General features: G+C 41.5%; 1 protein-coding gene across 1 annotated transcript in view; it reads left to right on the top strand.

The window, feature by feature from the left end:
- Window positions 1-9,022: 9,022 nt before the first annotated feature.
- Window positions 9,023-21,383, top strand: part of LOC149284109 (putative E3 ISG15--protein ligase HERC6) — a 32,078-nt gene continuing 19,717 nt past the window's right edge. The window contains exons 1-9 of the mRNA XM_089497142.1: window positions 9,023-9,248; window positions 13,252-13,411; window positions 14,517-14,593; window positions 15,331-15,558; window positions 16,239-16,330; window positions 19,317-19,444; window positions 20,067-20,212; window positions 20,336-20,412; window positions 20,858-20,973. Of these exons, the coding sequence (XP_089353268.1) occupies window positions 9,023-9,248; window positions 13,252-13,411; window positions 14,517-14,593; window positions 15,331-15,558; window positions 16,239-16,330; window positions 19,317-19,444; window positions 20,067-20,212; window positions 20,336-20,412; window positions 20,858-20,973 (1,250 nt within the window). The remainder of the gene's footprint in view (window positions 9,249-13,251; window positions 13,412-14,516; window positions 14,594-15,330; window positions 15,559-16,238; window positions 16,331-19,316; window positions 19,445-20,066; window positions 20,213-20,335; window positions 20,413-20,857; window positions 20,974-21,383) is intronic.

Here is a 21,383-nt window from a genome sequence, read left to right as displayed (position 1 = left end):
CTCGGGGGTCTGCCCCATGGTGCTCTTCCCGGGACCCGGCCCGGGACTTGGGCGGGTTGGACCGCCGGTGCTGCACCCGGGCTGAGCGTCCCGAGGTCCGGGGAGCCCCTGGCGGGACCCTCGGGGGTCTGCCCCATGGTGCTCTTCCCGGGACCCGGCCCGGGACTTGGGCGGGTTGGACCGCCGGTGCGGCACCCGGGCTGGGCACCCCGAGGTCCGGGGAGCCCCTGGCGGGACCCTCGGGGGTCTGCCCCATGGTGCTCTTCCCGGGACCCGGCCCGGGACTTGGGCGGGTTGGACCGCCGGTGCGGCACCCGGGCCGGGCGTCACGAGGTCCGTGGAGCCCAGGGCGGGACCTTCGGAGGTCTACCGGCCGGGGCCGGGACCTGGCCGGCACCCGGGCTGGGCTTCGCGAGGTCGTTGGGAGCCGGCTCTCTGGAACAAGCAGCAGCTTCCCTATATATCCGGCGGAGGGTGCCTGACGTCCCTGGCGAACCGGATCGGAGTTCCACGTCACCACCGGGAAAATCCGGCAAGGCATGCCGACTTCGATGGAGCGAGGGTCGGATGCGGCCGGCAAATCCGACCTCATTGACTTCCAGGGTTTCTCAAGCAACTTGACCTGCCAAAAACGGGGACTTAGAGCAAAACTGCCGGCCGGCCGCGATCAACTTAGGCGGCCGGGAACGGGCACTTTGGGCACATCGACATCTACAGGACACCTAAATGGATAAATCTGGATGGAATTTTCTGTCTTTTTACCTAATTTTGTGAGGATTCAGAGGGAAAATGAAAAAAACACAGATTTTTTTTTCTAATTCTTGCTACTTTTTACTAAATTTCTAATTCTAAATTTTTAGCTAATCATCCAACTATGGTATCAAAAGAAAGCTCTATCTCTCCTTGAAAAAACAATATATAGTTTATATGGGTACACTATTCACAGTAAAAGAGAATCATCGCTGAACCGACATAGCGCAAAAATGGCAAAATTTCTCCGGGATTGAAGGGGTTAAACATTCATGATAGACACAAACACTTACTCATTCACACAAATCATTAACACATATTCATAAATGCAGTCTCACAAATCATTCAAGCAATTCATCCACACATGAATTCATTAATTCTCATACGCATTCACATAATTCATCCACACATTTTTGCATTCATTCATTCTCGTACACATTCACACTACCCCCTCTCCCCATCTACCCCTCCCCTTCTTACTATGTTCCCCCTTATCACTATGTACCCCCTTCCCCACTTCTCAATATGTACCCCCTCTCACCATCTATCCCCTCTCCCCCTTTCTCACTTTCTAACCCCTCTCCCCCCTCTCACTGCACCCACTCCCTCACCCTTCTTACCTTGTTGCCGGAGTAAGCAGCAACTGCGACCGGGCCCGCCACTCTAGGGGGCCGGGCAGCCCCCACCAGGGCCGACCTTAGGGGTGTGTGACCACACAGGGTTTTTTTTGTTGTTTTTTTTTAACTTTATTTAAAATCCTCCATAGAGGCCACATAGGCCCAGTCAGTCCAGTCCTGACTGTGCCTATTTTAAGGTAGGGGCCTGGAGCTTCAGCTCCATCAGCCCCTATGTCAATCCAGCCCTGGTCCGCCCGGCCCACCGGGCAAATGCCCGGTGTGCCCGATGGCCAGTCCGGGCCTGGTTATACCCATACCTGGGAACTTCTGGTCTCCGGCTATCCGGAGACTTCCCTTGCGGGACGTGGCCAGGACTGTCCACTGACGTTAGCGGGCGGTCCTGTGACGTCGGTGGGAGTTCCCATGGAACTCAGTGGGTGTTCCCACTGATGTCGGGGGCGGTCCTGCTGACGTTGGGAAAATTGGTGGGGACATTGAGAAAATGGGTGGGGAGCGGGGCGATTCGGGTCTTGACCCGGAGAACTGGAGAAGCGGTGCTTCACCCGGCAATCTCTGGGTCAAACCGGGAAAGTTCCCAGGTACGGTTATACCCGGTACTGAGGCACCTCACAAATGTACCGTATGTATGAAAAATAAAAAAAAATGTTTCTGGAAACAGTTATAGTATTAGAAAACATAACATGCTTATATATGTGAAACATGATCATTGCCTGGGTATTTCTATGACAACAAAAACCATAAGCCTTCATGAATGCAATAGCTCCTAATATAGCATATGTCAAGTCAGATGGTGAAACTGTATACTAAAACTGTGCCAAGTTTTAAACCAAAACAGACTGCATGTGCATGACTGGTAACTTTCTAAATGAGCTAACCCTAAAACCCTTGAAATATTAACACTTCAGTAGCCTATCGTGAAGAATCTACAGTGATTTGCCAAGCGTGTTAACCAAATTACCTGCATTCAAGCAGATATAGCAACCATAACATACTTATTACAAAAGCACAGAGGAAGTTTTATATATGATTACTGCAGTTTATAACAGGAGGGAGTCAGTTCTTGACTGTGTGTCCCTGAGAATATGTCTCTTCCACCTGAGATTAGGACAAAAACCCTGAGAGTTTTGACTAGCAGGGCTGGACTGTTGATCACAAGGCAACCTTAGCACTTTAAGGTCAGAAGACACATGATGACAACAGATGATTATGGACAGCCACACACTACGTTTTATGTCCACGTAACGTGTGGCCGGGCATATCCAACGGATGGCTGTATGCTACACATCCCAATCTGCTGCTGGAGTGGCAGATCAGATTAGTATGGGGACATCAATGGCCAAAAGCCCACTGGGCATTTGCCCGGTGTGCCAGATGACCAGTCCTGGGCTGGTTCCCGGATACGTGCATGTGTAATCCTCTAAAATTACGGGCACCCATGTTGAGAAAGTGGGGGTTAATCTCTACCAATAGCTCTTATACACAATCAATATCGATAGATGTAATCAATCTTTGTAACTCAATATACATTATATTTCTATGTTTATATTATATTCATACAAAAAAATATACACGCCTACATATGTTTCAATAGGAGTGACCACATCGGCTGAACAGCAAAGGCGAAGTGCTGCCTTACAGTATGTGAGATATTTAACTAAAGTAATTGGTTGCTATCCATGACTTTATACACTCCGCATACCACATGCCAACACTTTACTGGTCTGTAATATGTCAAAATGATATTGAAAACATGTCCAACCCAGTTAGCCTAGTTTAAATATAGGTATCTCATGTCTGAAGGTGATGCAATGTTTGTTGTGTGTGACATAATTTAACCTCATGGAGTGTGCTTGAAAAAATTGTTGATGCCATCTTGTGACACAAGTTTGAACTACATCCATTTATATTTATTATATTTAACTAATTCTGCAGCCTTTAAAACAGTCTCAGTGGCCTAAAACTAAATGCCCCCTCCATCCTTGCAAGCTGTGTCAAAGGGCCCCAACATTTACTATATATACTCTGTTGTGGACTTAAATGGCTGCATCTTTACATCTGTGATAATTATGTTCACCTTTATGAATAGAGTTCTTACTCTTTCCTCCAAAATATACCAAACAATAATTGTGGGTCGGTGAGGATGGAGCTAAAAGAGAGGAGCCACAAAAGGGACGGAGCCACTACATGTTGCATGACCCTACCAGATTGAGCTTCAGGCTCTTTGGTACAGGTACTCCCTGGCAGTGGTAAAACACCACTCCCATCATTATATATTCACCCAGACACTGATGGTGGTACAGTAGAGCTCCTAATTATATAGTGATCAAGACAATGATGGGAGTACATTATAACTGTTTTTCCCTTTCCTTCTTTTCTCTCCCTCTTAATTTCTTTCCTTCTCTTCTTTTATCTCTTTCTTTTCTTTCGCTCTCCTTTTTATTCTCTCCATATCTCCTCCTTTCTTTCTCCTTTTCTTTTTCTTCCACACACATCACAACCAACCCCCTTCTGTGTGTGGATACAGGGGTTCAGTTTCTGCTGATTTTCCCCATGTTTTACTACGCAGAGTCTCAAAACTGTAACGTCAGCTGGACATCCTGTTGTAGGAAGAAGGCTGATTGTCTTTGCATTGTTCATTGTATAGGTGTGAAGTGTTTCCCCTGTTATTGTGTGAGTTATCCCTTTTCTTAAGACCTCTTGTAGGTATGACTAGGTGTCACGGCTGCATACCTAATTATCAATTACACAACAGGTAGCTGTTAATCCTGTGAGCTCCTGTTATGTCTGTGTCCTGGCCATTGTCTGTCTCATCATTCAACATCTACGTCCCCAACTAATGTAATTATTTATGTCTCATGTCATTCTGTCCTTCCCCTTGGATATTGTGCTGCAGGATTTGATCTAATTACTTTCTTCCTGACATGGTAATTAGATCATGTGATATTTGCCTTGCCCCTTTTCTTACTTGTGCATATATAGCTCTGTATTTGGTTTTAATAAAAGGAGTCCTATTTTCACCTCAACATGAGTGTTGCCTGATGCTTGGGGTGGGCTGCTATGATCCTTTATTGTCCTTTTCAGGACAATAGCCACCCGGTGTAGCTAAGCTTCGGATAGCCACAGTGCCAATGCAGCTCCGGTGCAGCGACGTCCCCCCTTCTATCTACAACTCTGGTTCTGCCTTGTACTGAAAGGGTTAATTGTTGGTGTCCTGGCAGTAGGAAGCAGAGTTATACCTCACTCCTATTACACCCAACCATCACACCTAACACCCACCATACTCAGCTATCGCACATTACACCTCACTCCTATCTAATTCGGACACAACTCACACCCCACATCCATCATACCCAGCCATCCTCCTTATTGCCCTCCTTCCTATTGCCTTGAGCAAAGCTGGGATCCCCAGCAGATTCAAAAGATCCACAGGATGTAGGAACAGAAAGGTCATGTCAAAACAGAACCACTCGGGGAGTGGCTGGGAAAATGAGAGAGTTGGTAGATACCTAGATAGTCCCTCAGCTGTGTCTCTATTGGTACTGAAGAGGGAACTCTGCCTTTTTTTTTAAGAAACCTGCTCCCCTCTCCGCAACTGAATCTTGAAGTTAAATTAATGATAAAATAAATACAAGGTGATAACTTTACATAAAAATAATCCAATGGCAAAGTAGCAATACCAAACACCTCATGCATGTTTCGTTATAACTAATTACAGAACTCATTAGCAGTACATGTCACTAATGCCAACTTCAATGGGCCCACTTGTCTACCAAGAATGCTGAGGAGTGCCAGAAGACTTGAAGGCATGAACTAAAGATTCATACATTCAAGTCTTCCTAATGTTCATATGTAAAACTTGTATGTGCCAGATACAGGACATAAACCCACATTTGCCAACTTAAAAAGTAAATACACAGTGCTGTCCAGCATTGGGTGACCAGTAGGGTGACCACATTTTATTTCTGCCATTCAGGGACACACTATGAAGCACATGAGATTACACACACAGGTATGTATATATATATATATATATATATATATATATATATATACACGTTAGACATGCATTGTTAACTACATAATATGTATTTTGAAGTAAAGACTATGACCCTGCTGCCGATATATATATATAAATATTAGACCCTGCTGCCGATATATATTAATATTAGCCCGTGCTGTCAATATATCGATAAATATTAGCCCCTGCTGCCAATATATATATAAATATTAGACCCTGCTGCCAGTACATAAAAAATCAGACTTACAATAATAATGTATGGAACCATAGCATTGCAGGTATAGATCAACAGAAAACACAAGCCCAGCATTGCAGGTATAGATCAACTGGAAATCACATGTAAACTCAGCACTGAGGGTATAGATCAAATGAACATGGAAACAGCATTGCAAGTATTGATCAACTGAATAAGACATACAAACCCTATATTTGCAGGTATACATAAATAATGTATGGGAACATAGCATAGCAGATATGGATCAACAGAATAACACACAAACCCAGCTTTGCAGGTATAGATCAATTGGAATTCACATAAAAACTCAGCATTAAAAGGTAAAAAGTAAAGATAAAACCCCCTAAATTACAGGCATAGATCCCAGATTGCACACCCCCAAAGCCAGCCCTGGCAACACACACCTACTCCCAACCCATTTTTTTTTATTTGTGACAAATCTCTGCCTCCGGATGCTAACTAGACTTGTGCATTCATCTTCGGGCGAACATGAAAACGAACACGAAGAGTGCGTTTTCGTGTTCGTTCCGAAGACATGAAGAAGAGAAGGCAGTGCCGGTAAAACGTAGGCGAAGACGAAGACTCACACACGAAGAATCTTCGCCTTCGTCTACTATTCTCCCCGGTCCCTTCCCCATCTAACTTACCTTATCTTCACAGCATCGCGGGAGTTGACTGAAGTGGAAATCCGCAGGTTCGTCGTCAGGGGTTACAGGGCAGTGTGAGTGAGCCTATTGGTCACCTGCAGGGTCTTCCTCTGGCATCAACCAATTGCCCCATCTACCCAACCAGATAGCCCTGCAACATCACTTCCCTTCAAAAGAGAGAGCATCATGTAGCCTGATCTGGGAAGTTCCCAGATAGGGAACCCTGGAGTTCGTAAGCAGAAAGGGGTTACATGACTGAGCCTGCCCAAGAAGAGCTGAGGTGTATAGAGCCTGATATGGGTAAAGGGTGGGTTTATGGTCAGAGATGACAGATTAGAGTTAGAGTGAAACGTGAGAGCAAAGGAGATGCATAATAAGGGCTTTTTGTTGTCCCGACGAGGGATGAACGAGTGGTAGCATACGAAAGGGACAATTTATCGCCTCTCAAGTTAAATACCTCAGTGTAGTGTAGGCTGGGGACCCTAAAACTGTCTGATTAGATTTTTTAATGGTATAGTGGTGTGATTAACTACAATGATTTGTTAATGTGTTTGTGCTCATGAACATGGTTTCTCATAAAGAAATGCCAGTCATTGCTGTTATTGTCCTTTATTTATGGATATACATGGCATGTAGGGTGAAATTGGGAAAGTGTGAGGGTCATCCAGATGTCTTCTTTAATCAGGAGACTATATTAAAATGTATGACGCAAGGCATCATTGTTCAAGAGGTAATTCTGTGCAAGCGCCAAATACCTGTTCCTATGCTGGTTTAGCCCTTTGTACCATGTAATCCTCTAGATTGGAAGGCCATAAAATGCATGCTGTGCATTGACACGGTTGTGTTTAACTCGCAGTATTCCATTGTAGAAATATTACTTCCCATACTTTTACATTTTTCCTCCATGCCAGGTTTTAAGTTTTTACCACTATATGAACAGCCATATAAGGTATCATATAAATTGATATCGCATCAAAGGCAGGTTGACGCTTTGCAGGGTAAGTGAGTAGCTTGTATGTCTGGGTATGTTAATATGTTAGTGTGTGTCTGGGTATGTTAGTGTCTGATTATGTTAGTTTAAGTGTCTGGGTGTTAGTATATATGCATGTGTGTTAGTGTTGAGTGTCTGCGTGTATTAGTGTGAGTGCCTGGGTGTGTGCTAGTGTTGAGTGTCTGTGTGCTTGTGTTTTAGCGTGCGCGTATAAACGTATGTTAGTGTGATTTCCCATACCGGGGTCAGGCTCTCGATCTACCACTGCTCACAACCTTTGCTAAGCCAGTTCTGGAGCTGACTGGCTGGCACAGTATAAGATGTGGCAATGAATGTGTTCGATCAGTACAGCAAATAGCTAGTCGAAACGCCTAACAATCAGTATAAATAAATTGTATATATACAGTAAGCTTTAGTCCCAGTTTACCAGCAACAGATTTATTTTCACGAGAAGAATGGGTAAAGGAACTTGTCACTGCACTCCCAGTACTCAAAAACAGTAATATGTTGCACATACACATGCATACTCATCTTTGTTTATCTTATGGGAGCGGTTAAATAATAAAGCTTACTAATTTTCCGATTTCATTTGTGAAACTTTGGCGTGCCAGATAAATATGCAGCATATACACTCTAGCTACAGACAGACAGAGCCCCTGAGCCTATTAACTCTTTTAACTCAATTATCGGTTTACTAGCACTTGCACCCCAGGGACTTTAATGAGAATATCTTCTGTCCCCACACTAGTCCATGATATGATTGCAGCATTGAATGCGTTAACTCTTGCGTCTTCAGTAACCCCCTACACAAATTATTAATAAAAAATAAATATTTTATTGTTTTTTTCATATATAATTTTTTTGTAACTATAGCTACCTGATCGCTGAGCGACATGTTACGTTACTGATTATTGATCGGTCTGACCTTTCAATGTCAGTGGCCTCAACTAGTCATGTACAAGTATTTAATTTTTAAATTACCACTTTCCACTAACAGTACCCCAGCGCTACTCCTTCCACTATCCCTAACCACTAGCTATAATCACTAAACTGAAACACAAAAAAGTCCCCAAAAGGGACACCAAAAAGATTTCAAAAATTGCACCCAAGGTAGGAACCATGCCATCTGTGCAAGAAAAGGGGAAAGACTCCAATCTGTAGAATTCATCCTGATACATGCAAAAATGTCAAAGGCCAGAAGGAAACCTCGATATCCTGTGTTCCAGTTAGATTTGCAGTTGTGGCAGTTTACCTAGAAAGCTAAGTTTTGGTACATTTGATGTCCTCGAGCAACGTGATTTAAGAGAATAAATAATTTATGGGGCTTAAATCATCACAAATGGCTTAATGGTTAAACTGTAAAAAAGTGGAAAACTCCTTGCAGTGTCATAATTTGGTTATCTTGTGATTATGTTACTCTAACAATGTGGAAAAGTTGGAAGATTCATTTTATGTATTATTCCTTATTTCAGGTAGCCCTATGTGTGGCATTCTTCTCAAAATCTGCCTGAAAAGCACAGTGAGCCACAAGGTAATGATAAGCAGTTCAGAAGTTTGGGTTTACTTAGAAATCATGTTAAATAAAAAAATGATGTGAGCATCCCTTTATGTACAAGAGTTGTGTGTAACTGGCACTTTGTTCAGGTAGGTGGAGACTGGGAATCATATTGTACCAGTTGTGTGCACTTAGATAGGGTTGCTGCTTGTCTCAGTTCTGGTCTCGGCTTAGATACTTTCTGTATTATGTATTGCTGGGGAAGTAACACATCTGGCCAGCTGGGCTTAGCTGGTCAGGAGAATATACAAGTTGATTTCCAAGAGAATGCCTACTTCCAAGACAAACCTGACATACAAAGAGTGGTATGTGGAGGGGACCATACACTTTTCCTTTTGGAAGATGGCACAATTTATTCTTGTGGCCAACACTCCCATGGTCAGCTGGGCAGAAGAACTAACACCAACAGCTTAGGTAAGAACAATTCAAGTTTGCCATTTAGAAATGCACTGTACAATTTGAATTTCAATACTATAGTGAGTTATTTCTAAATACAAATGTGACATGCTGTTAAATAGATTTCAGTTTTACAGAAATAAGCAGACACACCAATATGACACAATCAATACAGGTCATAAAATTATCTAATTTATAGAAATGTTAGGATTTTTGTGAGTCTGGATAATATGTATAAAAAATGTTCCTAGTAACTTTTAACTATATATTATGCTGACTAGTTGTCAGCATAATATATAGCACTTCCTTAGTTTTGCGGGTATCCTAATTTGAGAAATCATAACACAATAATAGGATTACAGTTTTCTGGTGTTTGAATAAATATTGTTTGTTACGATGTGCTAGAGCTGAGTTTCGTTTCCTCTTCTGATTCCCAGACACTAGTAAGACTAACTTTCACTTTCATGCTTCCCAGTTCCCACCCATTTGCCTATGTATAATTGAAGGTGAAGGACAATTAAAACTAACCTTTAGCACTGCTCCCATTTTCCTGAGAAAAGAAGATAAGAATTATTATTATTATTTTTAGTATTTGAAATTATAAAACAAAGGATCTTTGGGCAGACTACAAACCCTTGGCCCCAATTTGTGTGGGTATGCTAATAAAAATAGGGGTTGAATTAAATTAAGACATGGCAAAAACATGACAATTGCCCTGGTCCTTCATCTCTTTGTGACAAAGAACATACTATTATTATTGTACGATGGATAGACATAACAAGTAGTATATAACATAACAATTTGACTTACAGAAACAACAGGTTTCTTTAAAAAAATGTGCCGTTGTTAGGGATGGAGCAGCCACGCTTGTATAAGTATTGCAGAAGAGGGACTAGGAAAGGGGAGCTAAGGAATATGGAAGGAAGGTTGTTAACATGGACGTTTGTAGGCATCATTAAAAAAAAGTGGGCTTTGAGGCATAACTGCCCCTAAATTAACCCTAAAGACCCCATCAACCATAACTGCCCCTAAATTAACCCTAAAGACTCCATCAACCATAACTGCCACTAAATTAACCCTAAAGACCCCATCAACCATAACTGCCCCTAAATTAAACGTAAATACCCCATTAACCATAACTGCCCCTAAATTAACCCTTAAGACTCCATTAACCATAACTGCCCCTAAATTAACCCTAAAGACCCCCTCAACCATAACTACCCCTAAATTTTCCTTAAACACCCTATCAACCATAACTGCCCCTAAATTAACCCTAAACACTCCATCAACCATAACTGCCCCTAAATTAACACTAAACACTCCATTAACCATAACTGCCCCTAAATTAACCCCCACCTCCCCTAACTTTCAGTAGCCCTAATATTAATTTTATACTCACTGTTAGATGAGTTGCTGAGCAGTGTCGACGCTATAAGCAAAGGGGCGGGGCCAATCGTCAGTGTGACTGCAGGATTGCAGTCAGTCACTGGGAAGAGCAGGGAGACTCCGGGCTGGGCGGTGAGTTTGTTGAAGGCTGGGAGCTCCTCCCCCTGATTGCTTTTACTGTGCGAACTGGGTTCAAAGCGGCAGCTCAGCCGGCGCTTTAGTGATAGGCATAGACATAGACATACTACATCAGGGGACTGGAGGTTTCATGGCACATGAACCCCCAAGCGCAAAAGGGAAAAATAAATGCAAAATTCATAAAAAATCCATTTAAATCTAATTTAGATTAAAATGGCTTTTTGATGAATTTTGCTATTTTTTTTTCCCTTTTGCTCCTCGGGGTTCACGTGCGCATGTGCTCCTATGGAGGAGCCTCCACTGATTAGGAGTGTATGTTGAGATGAGCGAGGAGATATAAGCAGGGGAACCGCTGTGAAAGTTAGCTTTGAAAGTAAGAGTCAGGATTTTTAAATAAATACTAATGCACACAGGCAGTCAATGAAGAGATTGACAGAGAGGTGGTAGTAAAGTGAAGAGAGAGGAGGATAAGTCTGGCAGCAGTGTTCATGGTAGATTGTAGAGGGGTGAGACGTTATGAGCGAGACCAGTTAAGACTGGGTTACAATAGTCAAAGCAGGAGATAATGAGGACATGGAGACGGCAGTTTTTTGAGACAAACTGGATATGGGGGGTGAACGAGAGGTCTGAGTCAAAGATGACACCAAAGACAACGAGTATGAGGGGACGGGAAAATCATTGCACCATTGACATTGAAGGTTAGCATTGGAGGGAGGGAAGATAAGAAGTTTGGTTTTGGAGAGATTGAGTTTTAGGAAACGTGCAGACATCCAATTAGAGACATCTTAGTTACACGATACAAGGAAAGAGATCAGGAGAGGATAGGTAGATCTGGGTGTGATCAGCATATAGGTGGTATTGAAAGACAAAGGTTGACATGAGTTTGCCAAGGGAGGTGGTGAAAAGTGAGAACAGAAGGGGAGGGGGAAGGGAAGGGAAGTGTTACTGGAGAGGGAGGCGCTGAACTTACGGTCATAAAGGTAGTATGTGAACCAGAAGAGCATAGTGTCATGGAGACCAAGATCATGAAGTGTTGTGGGAGAAGAGGGTGGTCCACAGTGTCAAAGGCAGCAGAGAGGTCCAGTAGGATTGGCATAGAGTAGTAGCCCCTTGATTTAGCAATGAGGAGGTCATTAGTAATTTTAGTATGGGTGGTCTCAGTAGAATGTTGAGAGTAGAATCCAGGTTCAAGAGGGCCAAGTAAGGTGTTTGAGTCAATAAACTTACGGTACTTAGTTCAGTGTAAACAATTCTTTCAAGAAGCTTTGAGGCAAGAGGAAGTAGACAGATGGGACTATGGTTGAACTGATCAGTCGGGTCCAGGGAGGGCTTTTCAAGATAGGAGTTATGGTAGCATGATTGAAGGAGGATAGGACAGATCCAAGGAGGGAGAGGTTAAAGAAATGAGCTAGTGTAGTAGATGAGAGAGACTGGGTAATATGAGAAGGAATAGGATGACAGGGACATGTGGTTGGACAAAAAGAATTTAGAAGAACATGAACCTAATTTTCTGTGACAAAATAGAAATAGTTTCATGTAGAAGTGAAAGACGAGTTCAGAAAGACGAGAGTGTAGAGTCATAGGGAGGGAAAGGGAAGGAGGAGGGCTGTGTAGGTATGTTACATCACAATTTCAGTTTTATTATTGAAGAATTTGACAAAGTCAGAGGCAGTAAAGTTAGTGGAAAGGGTAGTTATGATAGGGCAAAGAATGGAATTAATGGTACTGAAGAAACGTATACGGTTATGACACATGGAGGAGATAAGGGAGGTGAAGTAGATTTGCTTAGCTAGTGTGAGAGCATAGGAACGTAGACATAGAATGAGACTTCTGCCAACTATGTTCAGCAAATTGGAAACAACATCAAAGTGTCGTGTGCCAGAGTTGGAAACGTGAACATCTAGAAGAGCAAGTGGTAGTTTGTGAGGTGAGGGTGGGATTATAGAGAGAATGAGCACATTTACCGACTGACATGTTTGAGATGGGAGAGAAGAGAGGGAATGTGGATGACATTTCCCCATCAATACCCAGGAGATCAGGGTGTCATAAGACAGACTGGGGTCTCCCCTGTCATCAGGAGACAGCATTGGTAGCTTCTATCTGACTAACAGTTCGAGCTGGTTACACCAAAATAATGTAATTCCCAAGCAGAAGTTCATGACTGACTGTGTCCTCCCTGACACTGGCGAAAAATATTAAATGTAAAAAGTTTCCAGAAGGTCTATTCAGACTGTTCTGAAACCTCTAATGAGCTCTCCCTGCAGGCTTTTCACAGGCGTGGCAATGGAGATCAAAAAATACTTTCAAATTATAAAATAAATTTATAAGTAGTTAAAAATATAAAAAAATACAAATTAAATACAGTAGGTGCTCAAACACCTCCCAATACAAATATACCTTAATAAAACCAACCTATGTGGGGTATTTTAATCCTCACGTATTTTCCAGTGGATTATGTCATTGTCAGATGTCTTCTTGTTTTTTTTTTCCATTAAAGGACAAATCTATGCATTGGAAGCCCAGATGATTGTTGATGTAAGCTGTGGCAAAAATCACTCTGTGGCCGTATGCAATCAAGGAGATGTGTATACTTGGGGAGAAGGAACTGAAGGAGAACTTGGGGCTGGAACATTGAAACAAACTAATCCTATCCCAAAGTAAGTCGTCTTAGCTTATGGATAGTTGATAAATTCTTCTCGTCATAGACACATTTATATCAATGAACACAATGAACATAAATGGGCTGCAGTTTTAACTCCATGAAATCTGTAACACAACAAACATGCATACAACAGAACAAAGAATCAGTCTCTTTTATGCACATAATGGGGACTGATAAAGAGCCTTTGTAGACTGATGTTATTCAGTGTGCTGGAAGCAATACCCAGTGAAAAACTTTAAAATAAATAAACAGTGCCACATATATATATCAGCAATGAAATTTTGGCCTACTCCTTAGATTATCAGTACCTCCAGTGTGTCACTGGTTAATTGTCTGCTTACTAGACTTGTGCATGAGGCCCAAAATCATTTCAAGCAGATTTTCTGTTTCGTTTTTGGCTCATTCATTTCAGGCATTGATATCTGTTTCCTGCCCTTTCAGTTCAGACGAAATTCAGGGTTTTTTTTTTAAACCAGAATCAAAATGTGTTGCGCCCAAAATGCCTCTGTCTCTGTGTCCCCCAGTCCTGTCTCTGCCCCTGCACCCTTCCCCTGCCTTGTATCTGCCCCTCCCCCACGCGCTCACTTACCTGCACCAGTCTTTTTCTGGTCTCCCCAGATGCGAAGACCATGGCGCAAGGAGGGAGGAGCAAGGGAGGAGGGAGGGTCCAGTATGTGCTAAGAAAAAACGACACGAAAAAGGGCAGGGGCGTGTACAACACACACAGTGCCTGCAATAGAAACTGTTCTAAATTATAATATACTGTAATTCTTGCTTGTCTGTAGAGGTAAATGAATGTAAGAAAGATTTACTTTACTGGGAAAGTATTGGACATGTGGAACAGCCTCCCAGCAGAAGTAACTTGAGCTCCACTGAACCCTTGGGATTTTTATTTTTCCTTTCTTCATCTTTGCACCTCTCTATTATAAGTTGGCATTTTGGTTAATATTTTTACAGATATTATTATTAAGTTTAGTTTTAGCATGATCTGAGATAGGATTTTTTCACTATATATATATATATATATATATATATATATATATATATTAAGAAAAAGAAAATGCTGTTATTTACCTTTGTTTAATTGTGTTTCATTGCAGAAGAATAACTGGACTTTCAAACATCAAAATTGTACAAATATCATGTGGAGATTATCATTCTATTGTTCTAACAGAAGGTACATATTACCCAAGAAAAGCATTTTTTTTATAATGAGGCTTTGTGCTAGGTAATTGTATTATTGTTTTGTTTGTTCGTACCCTGTGTATTGCTGACAAAATGGTAATTAAGATTATGGACATTCACATTTCAAAGCAAAACCACAGGGTAAACCAGCTTACGATACCGCAAGCTTGAAAGGTATAATATTTATTATATCAAACAGTGTAAGGCGGTAGATACTCACTTTGGGCATCTGTATTGTGGGATCTTTTCACTAAAGAATGAGTTGTCAGCCGAAAGAAGAGGTTAACTCGGTTAACGTAAAGCTTATATATACTTAAGTGCCACAAGTCAAATATCAACTGAAAGTATAGTTACTAAGAACACCTATGAGTTGCAGGTGAGCTCTTTTTAGTTGGCAAGCAGTAATGTATTCTGGTCTAGGATGGGATGGGCAGCCACATTGTCACTTTCCCCTGGCGATCACCCTATCTGACACAACTGATCACATCTTCAACAATTACATTCATTAGAGTATGTTTTTTCTCTTTTTTAGTTCCATTTACTGTTCTTGCCCAAAATCACACTACACATAAGGTCTGTGGACACAGGGTTTGAGAAATAAATAACATTATCCTGATTGGCAACTGGGATTATATTCTTGCTTGAAGATCTTCTTGCTGGTGTGTTTATATATTGTATACAATAACATAAAATTCTGCTGCTGAAATTTGTTCTTCCTTGTTCTTACAGATGGTAGAGTATTTTCCTGGGGACAAAATAATGCTGGACAGCTTGGCCTAGGCAAACAGACACCGAATCAAGCTAGCCCACAGCTTGTGAAGTCACTGACGGGAATTCCACTGGTTCAGGTCAATGCGGGTGGCTCTCAAAGTTTTGCCCTGTCAATGTTAGGAACTGTTTTTGTATGGGGAAGGAATAATGCCGGTCAACTGGGATTCAAGGCTGACTCATCAAAAGGTAAACTGCATGCACCAAAATGTATATTCATTTACATAGATCTGAAATTACTTTACTGAGAGGGGTGTAGATAGATTGAATCAATTACAATATTCTTATTGAAATATTTTACATACTAAGTTGATACATGTTTACTTCAATTCCTTTGTTTTAACATCACTGTATTTATAAATGTTACATTGCATTGACAATGTTTATGTTTGCCTTTTGACTGCAGTAGTTTTTTAATTCAGTGAGTTATAGCTATTGAGTGATAATTTGGTTATATCCGTTTTGCTCCTATGTATTGAGTATGACAGCAAGACAACTTATAATATACCTTCCGTACAAGACATTTCAGGAGAGTATGATTACCTTTAACAACTGCCCTTGATAAGTAGATGTACCGGGTCTCGGTATCCTGGCTGGATATATCCACTTAGGTCGCCCTACTCCCAAGAACATTAGTCGAGACTGAATACTTGCGGGTCAAAGAGGAACTTCCCTAAGGGGACATACACCACATGCCCCCACATTTTTTTCTAGCATTGCGTTGTATAGGTGATTTTATGGATACAAGTAAGGCGACTGAGGAGACGAGAACAGATAGAGCAAGAGAGATCAGTATAATGTAGCACAAAATATTAAATCAGATTAGTTGTAGAGAAATAATGATGTGGTTCTCTGCTTCTACTTAGCAGCCACATTCAAACCCCATGCAGTGAGCTCTTTGAGAAACCTTGGCGTGGTCTACATTAGCTGTGGAGACGAACATACTGCCGTTCTTACTAAGGCAAGTGGCTGTGCGTACTAAAGTGTATAAATCTCTTTAATATTACTGTGTCTTACCTTATTTGAAATGTAAATTTTACTAGAAATCAGAGCGTTTTGTATTAATATACATTGTTTATTTTCTTTGCTTTATCCGCATCATGCAAATTGTAGATATACAGTTGAAATAAATAAAGGCAAAAACGCAACAACCAAAAAAGGTTGTTTTCATAGTTCTAGAAATCTTTGTTAAATTTCCTTGAAAATTATTTAGCCAAAAAAAGCCTGATCTCTCTAGTGTGAAGCAGGGATGTATGATGTAGTTTAAGGTGGTTTAAGGTATGTTGCAGGCTGAGCACACATGAATCTCTAGCTTGAATCTCTAGGACATTGCCAACATGTTCCTCAAAAGGATGTGGGTTTCCAACATTGAGTGACCCTACTCAAAATAACATTTTAGTTCACTCTCTCAAGGCTTTAGAAAAAACACAGTGAAAACACTACTGGTTTGTATGGGTTGGCAAATCCCAGGTTAACCCCTGTACAGTCTTGGGGATGTACCGTTATGTTGCCATCAAAAGGGGTACGTTCTGGTTCTGGTTTGGGGTCTACAAGGACCCCAAAGGGGTCACCAGTCAAAATGAGTTTAAAAAGTAAAAAAAGAATTAATAAATATGGGACAACAATGTAAAAAAGCTAACCAAACTGCCCAAACAACTATTGTGCCTCCAACTACCCTCCATGCCCCAAAACCCAAAAGTTTTTCAAATAACAGAAACTAGTGTAATATGGAAGCAGCTTGCCTTACAAAACATTTAAAAAATACATGTGGGATATTACTGTAATATATATTACTTATGCTGAGCATAAATTAAGGCAGTAGTACCTAATCTGTGGAAAAAAGATTACATATTACTAATACTAAGTAATGCACTACACATATAAAAATGTTATCAAAAGAGGGCCCTACCGGTTCTTAACAGAATAATAAATAAATTGCGTGGGTACACTAGACATAAAAACAAAATAATGATTGAGGAAACATGGTAAAAACGGCAAAAAGATCCTGTCACATGGGTGTGAAAAAGGCTGGTGATCAAATGGTCTTCCTAAGTGAGCGTGCATAGGTACCCACATGCTCACGGTTGGAGCTAGAGGACTGCATCTTGATGCGGGTCAAAAAACTTGTGGATGCAGGTTTTTTTTGGGTGTTGCAGGTGGGAGCGGGTGGTCAGTAATCCTGCGCACTCCAGCAAGGCTGCCTTCGCGTTGCTCGCACACAGCATGTCTTCTCTTGTTCCGCCCAGGAACCCAGCGGAGTCACTTGAATTTACGTCACATCACATGACTCTGTGTCACGTTCTATCCGGGCTGTGGAGCTGCATATCTCTGTCTTGCTTCAGTTTCTTTGTTTTGCTTCTATCCATTTCTGGATTTCCGTATGCTCTGTCCTGAACCTCTGATTCCTGGATTCTAGTTCTGCTTTTTGCTTCAGCTCGTGTTTCCTTTATAAGGTGTGCCCCACTCGTGTGTTATGTTTGTCTCAGTCTGCAGTCTAAAGGTATGTCTCATTGCTATGTGTTTAGATTTCTTGTTTGGTTTGTTTAGTACCTCTGTAAGCAGGGTTTAGCGTTAGGCCCCACCGTATATTGAAGTACTTTGGCGTAGTGGTGGGCTAAGCATACTATGGCCATAAGATGTGACGGAATCTCCAATTGTTATCTTGTAGTCCTAGGCTAATCCTGTTTGGTCCTGTGGTTTCTGTGTATTCTTGTTATGTGTTGCCTGGTCAGTCTTGTCAGCTCTGTGTTTTGTTGTCCTGTCCTGTATCACCAGTAGAGGGGTGTCCTGTCTTATGCTCCTTTCTCTGTCCCCCTTTCTTGCTATGCTCACTATATACTCTGCTTGGCTTCCACACTCCCAGGCTGCAGCATCCTGCACATGAGTCCTGTGCTATGTCTCATGCCTGTTCCAGGGTGCCTGCAGGATTTATCTTTGCTTCGTTCTGGACTACATCTGCTGCTATATCAGGGCACTGGTATGTGGCTGCACAACCCTAGATGCTCACCACCCGGGTGAGTGCAGTCGCCCTACACCAGGCCCTGTCCTGTGACTCCACTACTGCATGCTGAACTCCTGAACTCCATCTTTGGGTGCCCTGGGTCATTACAGTCGTCTGTATGGATCCAGTTCCTGACACTCTGCTCCATTCCTGCTTCCTCTGGGCAGGACAAGAGAAGAGACGCTGTGTGCAAGCAATGCAAAGGCAGCTTTGCGGGAGATCGTGGGAAATCTGCGGGGGGTGGGGGATTTTTTATGAACGAGTATGCATGATTGAGCGAATGAATGAGTATTTGTGAATGAGGGAATTAATGAGTATCTGTGAATGAGAGAATTAATGAGTATCTGTGAATGAGGGAATTAATGAGTATCTGTGAATGAGGGAAAGAAATTCTTCACTATCTGTAAAAGCTGTGACAGAATGTTTGCGGGAGCGGGCGGGATTGGACAAATATGTTGCGGTAGCGGGCGGGATTGGGCACCTATGTTGCAGGAGCGGGCGGGAGTAAAACACACGCGTTGCGGGAGCGGGCGGTAATGGTCAGGAATTCAGCGGGAGCGGCTTTAAGAAAACAGTCCCGCGCACGGCTCTAGTTGGAGCCATAGCCCCTCCATTTCAGAGCCCTCTTCTGGCAACTAAGTACCTGTGTTTTAAGGTGGTTCAGGTTTGATCAGACAACCGCCCCTGTGCTCTGCATCATCGTCTTTCTTTTCATATAAGTTATTAACGAAAATAAAAATAGTTGAAATCTTTAGGCAAAGCCGATACCTTTTATTGGGTCAACATAGAGTGGCATATGCTTTCAAGCCCTCCAAAGCGCTGATGGAGTGGAGTATTTGGGTATGTAAATTATGGATTGAGACGGTGTTTTTGATGTATGCTAGTGATGTAATGGTTATTTAAATGTAACATTATTTTCCTGCATGTGTTGTTGCACTCTTACTAGGATGGCAGTGTGTACACATTTGGAGATGACACGTATGGACAGCTTGGTCAAAGCACCGGGAAGTCAATGCAAGGTCCTCAAAAGATAGAAGAATATGAAGGGCAGGTTTCTCAAGTAGCTTGTGGCAGGTATGGTTTAGTATTTCTTTCACTGGAATCCCTACCTCACAGGGAGGTGAATTCACTAAACACTAAACCCCCTTGTAAACCAAGACCTTACTTGCAACTCACAAAATGTAAAGACTCTTGGGCTCACATCTAGCTACAAACAATTCATATATAAGCAAATCTAGAAATTGAGTTCTAGCATGCAAAGCCTTTCGGGACTGACTACTCGACTTTTTAGTGAATAGATCACATTGTGTTTTCCTTTCTCTCCTATCAGTTTGTTAATTACAATTTAGAAAATCCTAATTACTGCTTTTCAGGAAAATGAAAAACTACAATGAATTTATAATAAATTAAAAAATAAAAAAAAGTTTAGACACGCTAACCCAAAATAAAGAAACCATCAAATACATTTATAAAAACATAGGCCTACCCAGTACCTTAAATACTAGGATCAATACTAGCATGAATTAAAACACAACTAAATCAAATACATTCAAAATCTACAGAATTCAAAACACAGAAATAAGTTTTACCAATTTTCTATATACCGTATTCATAATACTGCAAGCAAATTAGAATATCTTTGTAAACAATCATTTCAGCTTAGTATTTAGACCTCCTTGTGTTTTTTTGGTTCCAGCTACCACACACTATTGTATGTCTTCACTTGTAACCGTGTTGTGTCCTTTGGCCGTGGCTTACAAAAACAACATGGCGGCTCTTCCAGTGATGACCAGGCACAGCTACCACCAGATTTCAACATCAGCAGCCTTGTATCTGCAAATGGTAAAATCTGCTTGGAAGATGGGCAATCAGCTAATGAAAATAGAGTGTTCTTTGGTACATTGATGTTGGGCAATGGCTATGCCAGTTTATTGGATTATTTTCTTGGTCCTCTTTTTTTTTCAGACCTTATGGAAGTCTCCGTTAAATGGATTTTTGCTGGGAATAATTCAAGCTTTGCAAGCTCTTCTCGTCAAGAACAGGTTTATATTTCCAATATAAATATATATTAAAATTTGTCTGAGCCCCATTCATACCATCATACCACTAATTTATACTATCAGCCCCTTGGTGCAACAATATATATATGTTCCTGCAATTCGGTGAAGTGGTACTTTTTTATGATTAGGGTGAAATGACATTTAAAAATTTAACATTTCCTTTGAAATTCTTTTATGTATGATTGGTCTCCATCTTTAGATCTTAAACATATAATTGTTGTTTGAATGGCAGACAGCTTTTACTAGCTATAAAAGAACAGAAATATCTGAAATGTGACACCGTCTTGCATTATTATTTAAGACAGGGGTCTTGATTGATTTGTCATCATTAGATGTAGAATTCGTAGTTAGCATGGGCTAAGGGGAAAAAAAATTATGCTAGTCTTTGCATTTCCTTATTACTCACATTATTACTTACTTATGCTAGAAGGCCAAAGTAACTTCCATGGACAGTCTTCAAAAGATCAGTCGGGTGGACAGGGCTGTTATCAAGAAGTGGATGAAAGCAAAAACTGGAACAGAGGAATACCAAGAAGCAAAGCGGTAACTTAATGGTTATATTGTCACCATTTGTTGCTTACTAGTTGCTGTGTCATTTATATATTTGCCTGTACAGCAGAAACAGTGCTTGTTGTGTTGGGTTACGTGTGGCCCCCCTTGGTACATGGGGTTCCTCTCTCCTGAGGGTTGTCGTAAGGGTTTGCATGGCCAATTTGTCCTTAGAATGAGACGAATGGGGCTCCTGCTGCTCACTAGTGTGGTCTCTGCATCATATCTCACTTCACTCAGACATGTAGAGAAAATAAGCTTGAGAGCAGTACTCAGTGACACTATTGGACACAATGTAATGCATCCTCTAAGCACTTGAGGGCACTAGCGCACAGGAGTATTACATGCTGCTGCTGGGCACGGAATATTTTTTATATTTCATCTGTTTTTTAATGTTTGTGAAT

The sequence above is a fragment of the Sceloporus occidentalis genome, unplaced genomic scaffold (genome assembly GCF_023333645.1).
Source record: "Sceloporus occidentalis isolate IW3139 unplaced genomic scaffold, rSceOcc1.0.p SCAF_99, whole genome shotgun sequence".
Lineage (NCBI taxonomy): Eukaryota > Metazoa > Chordata > Lepidosauria > Squamata > Phrynosomatidae > Sceloporus > Sceloporus occidentalis.
Note: the sequence above shows the minus strand (reverse complement) of the source record. Positions and strands in the feature narration are given on the sequence as shown.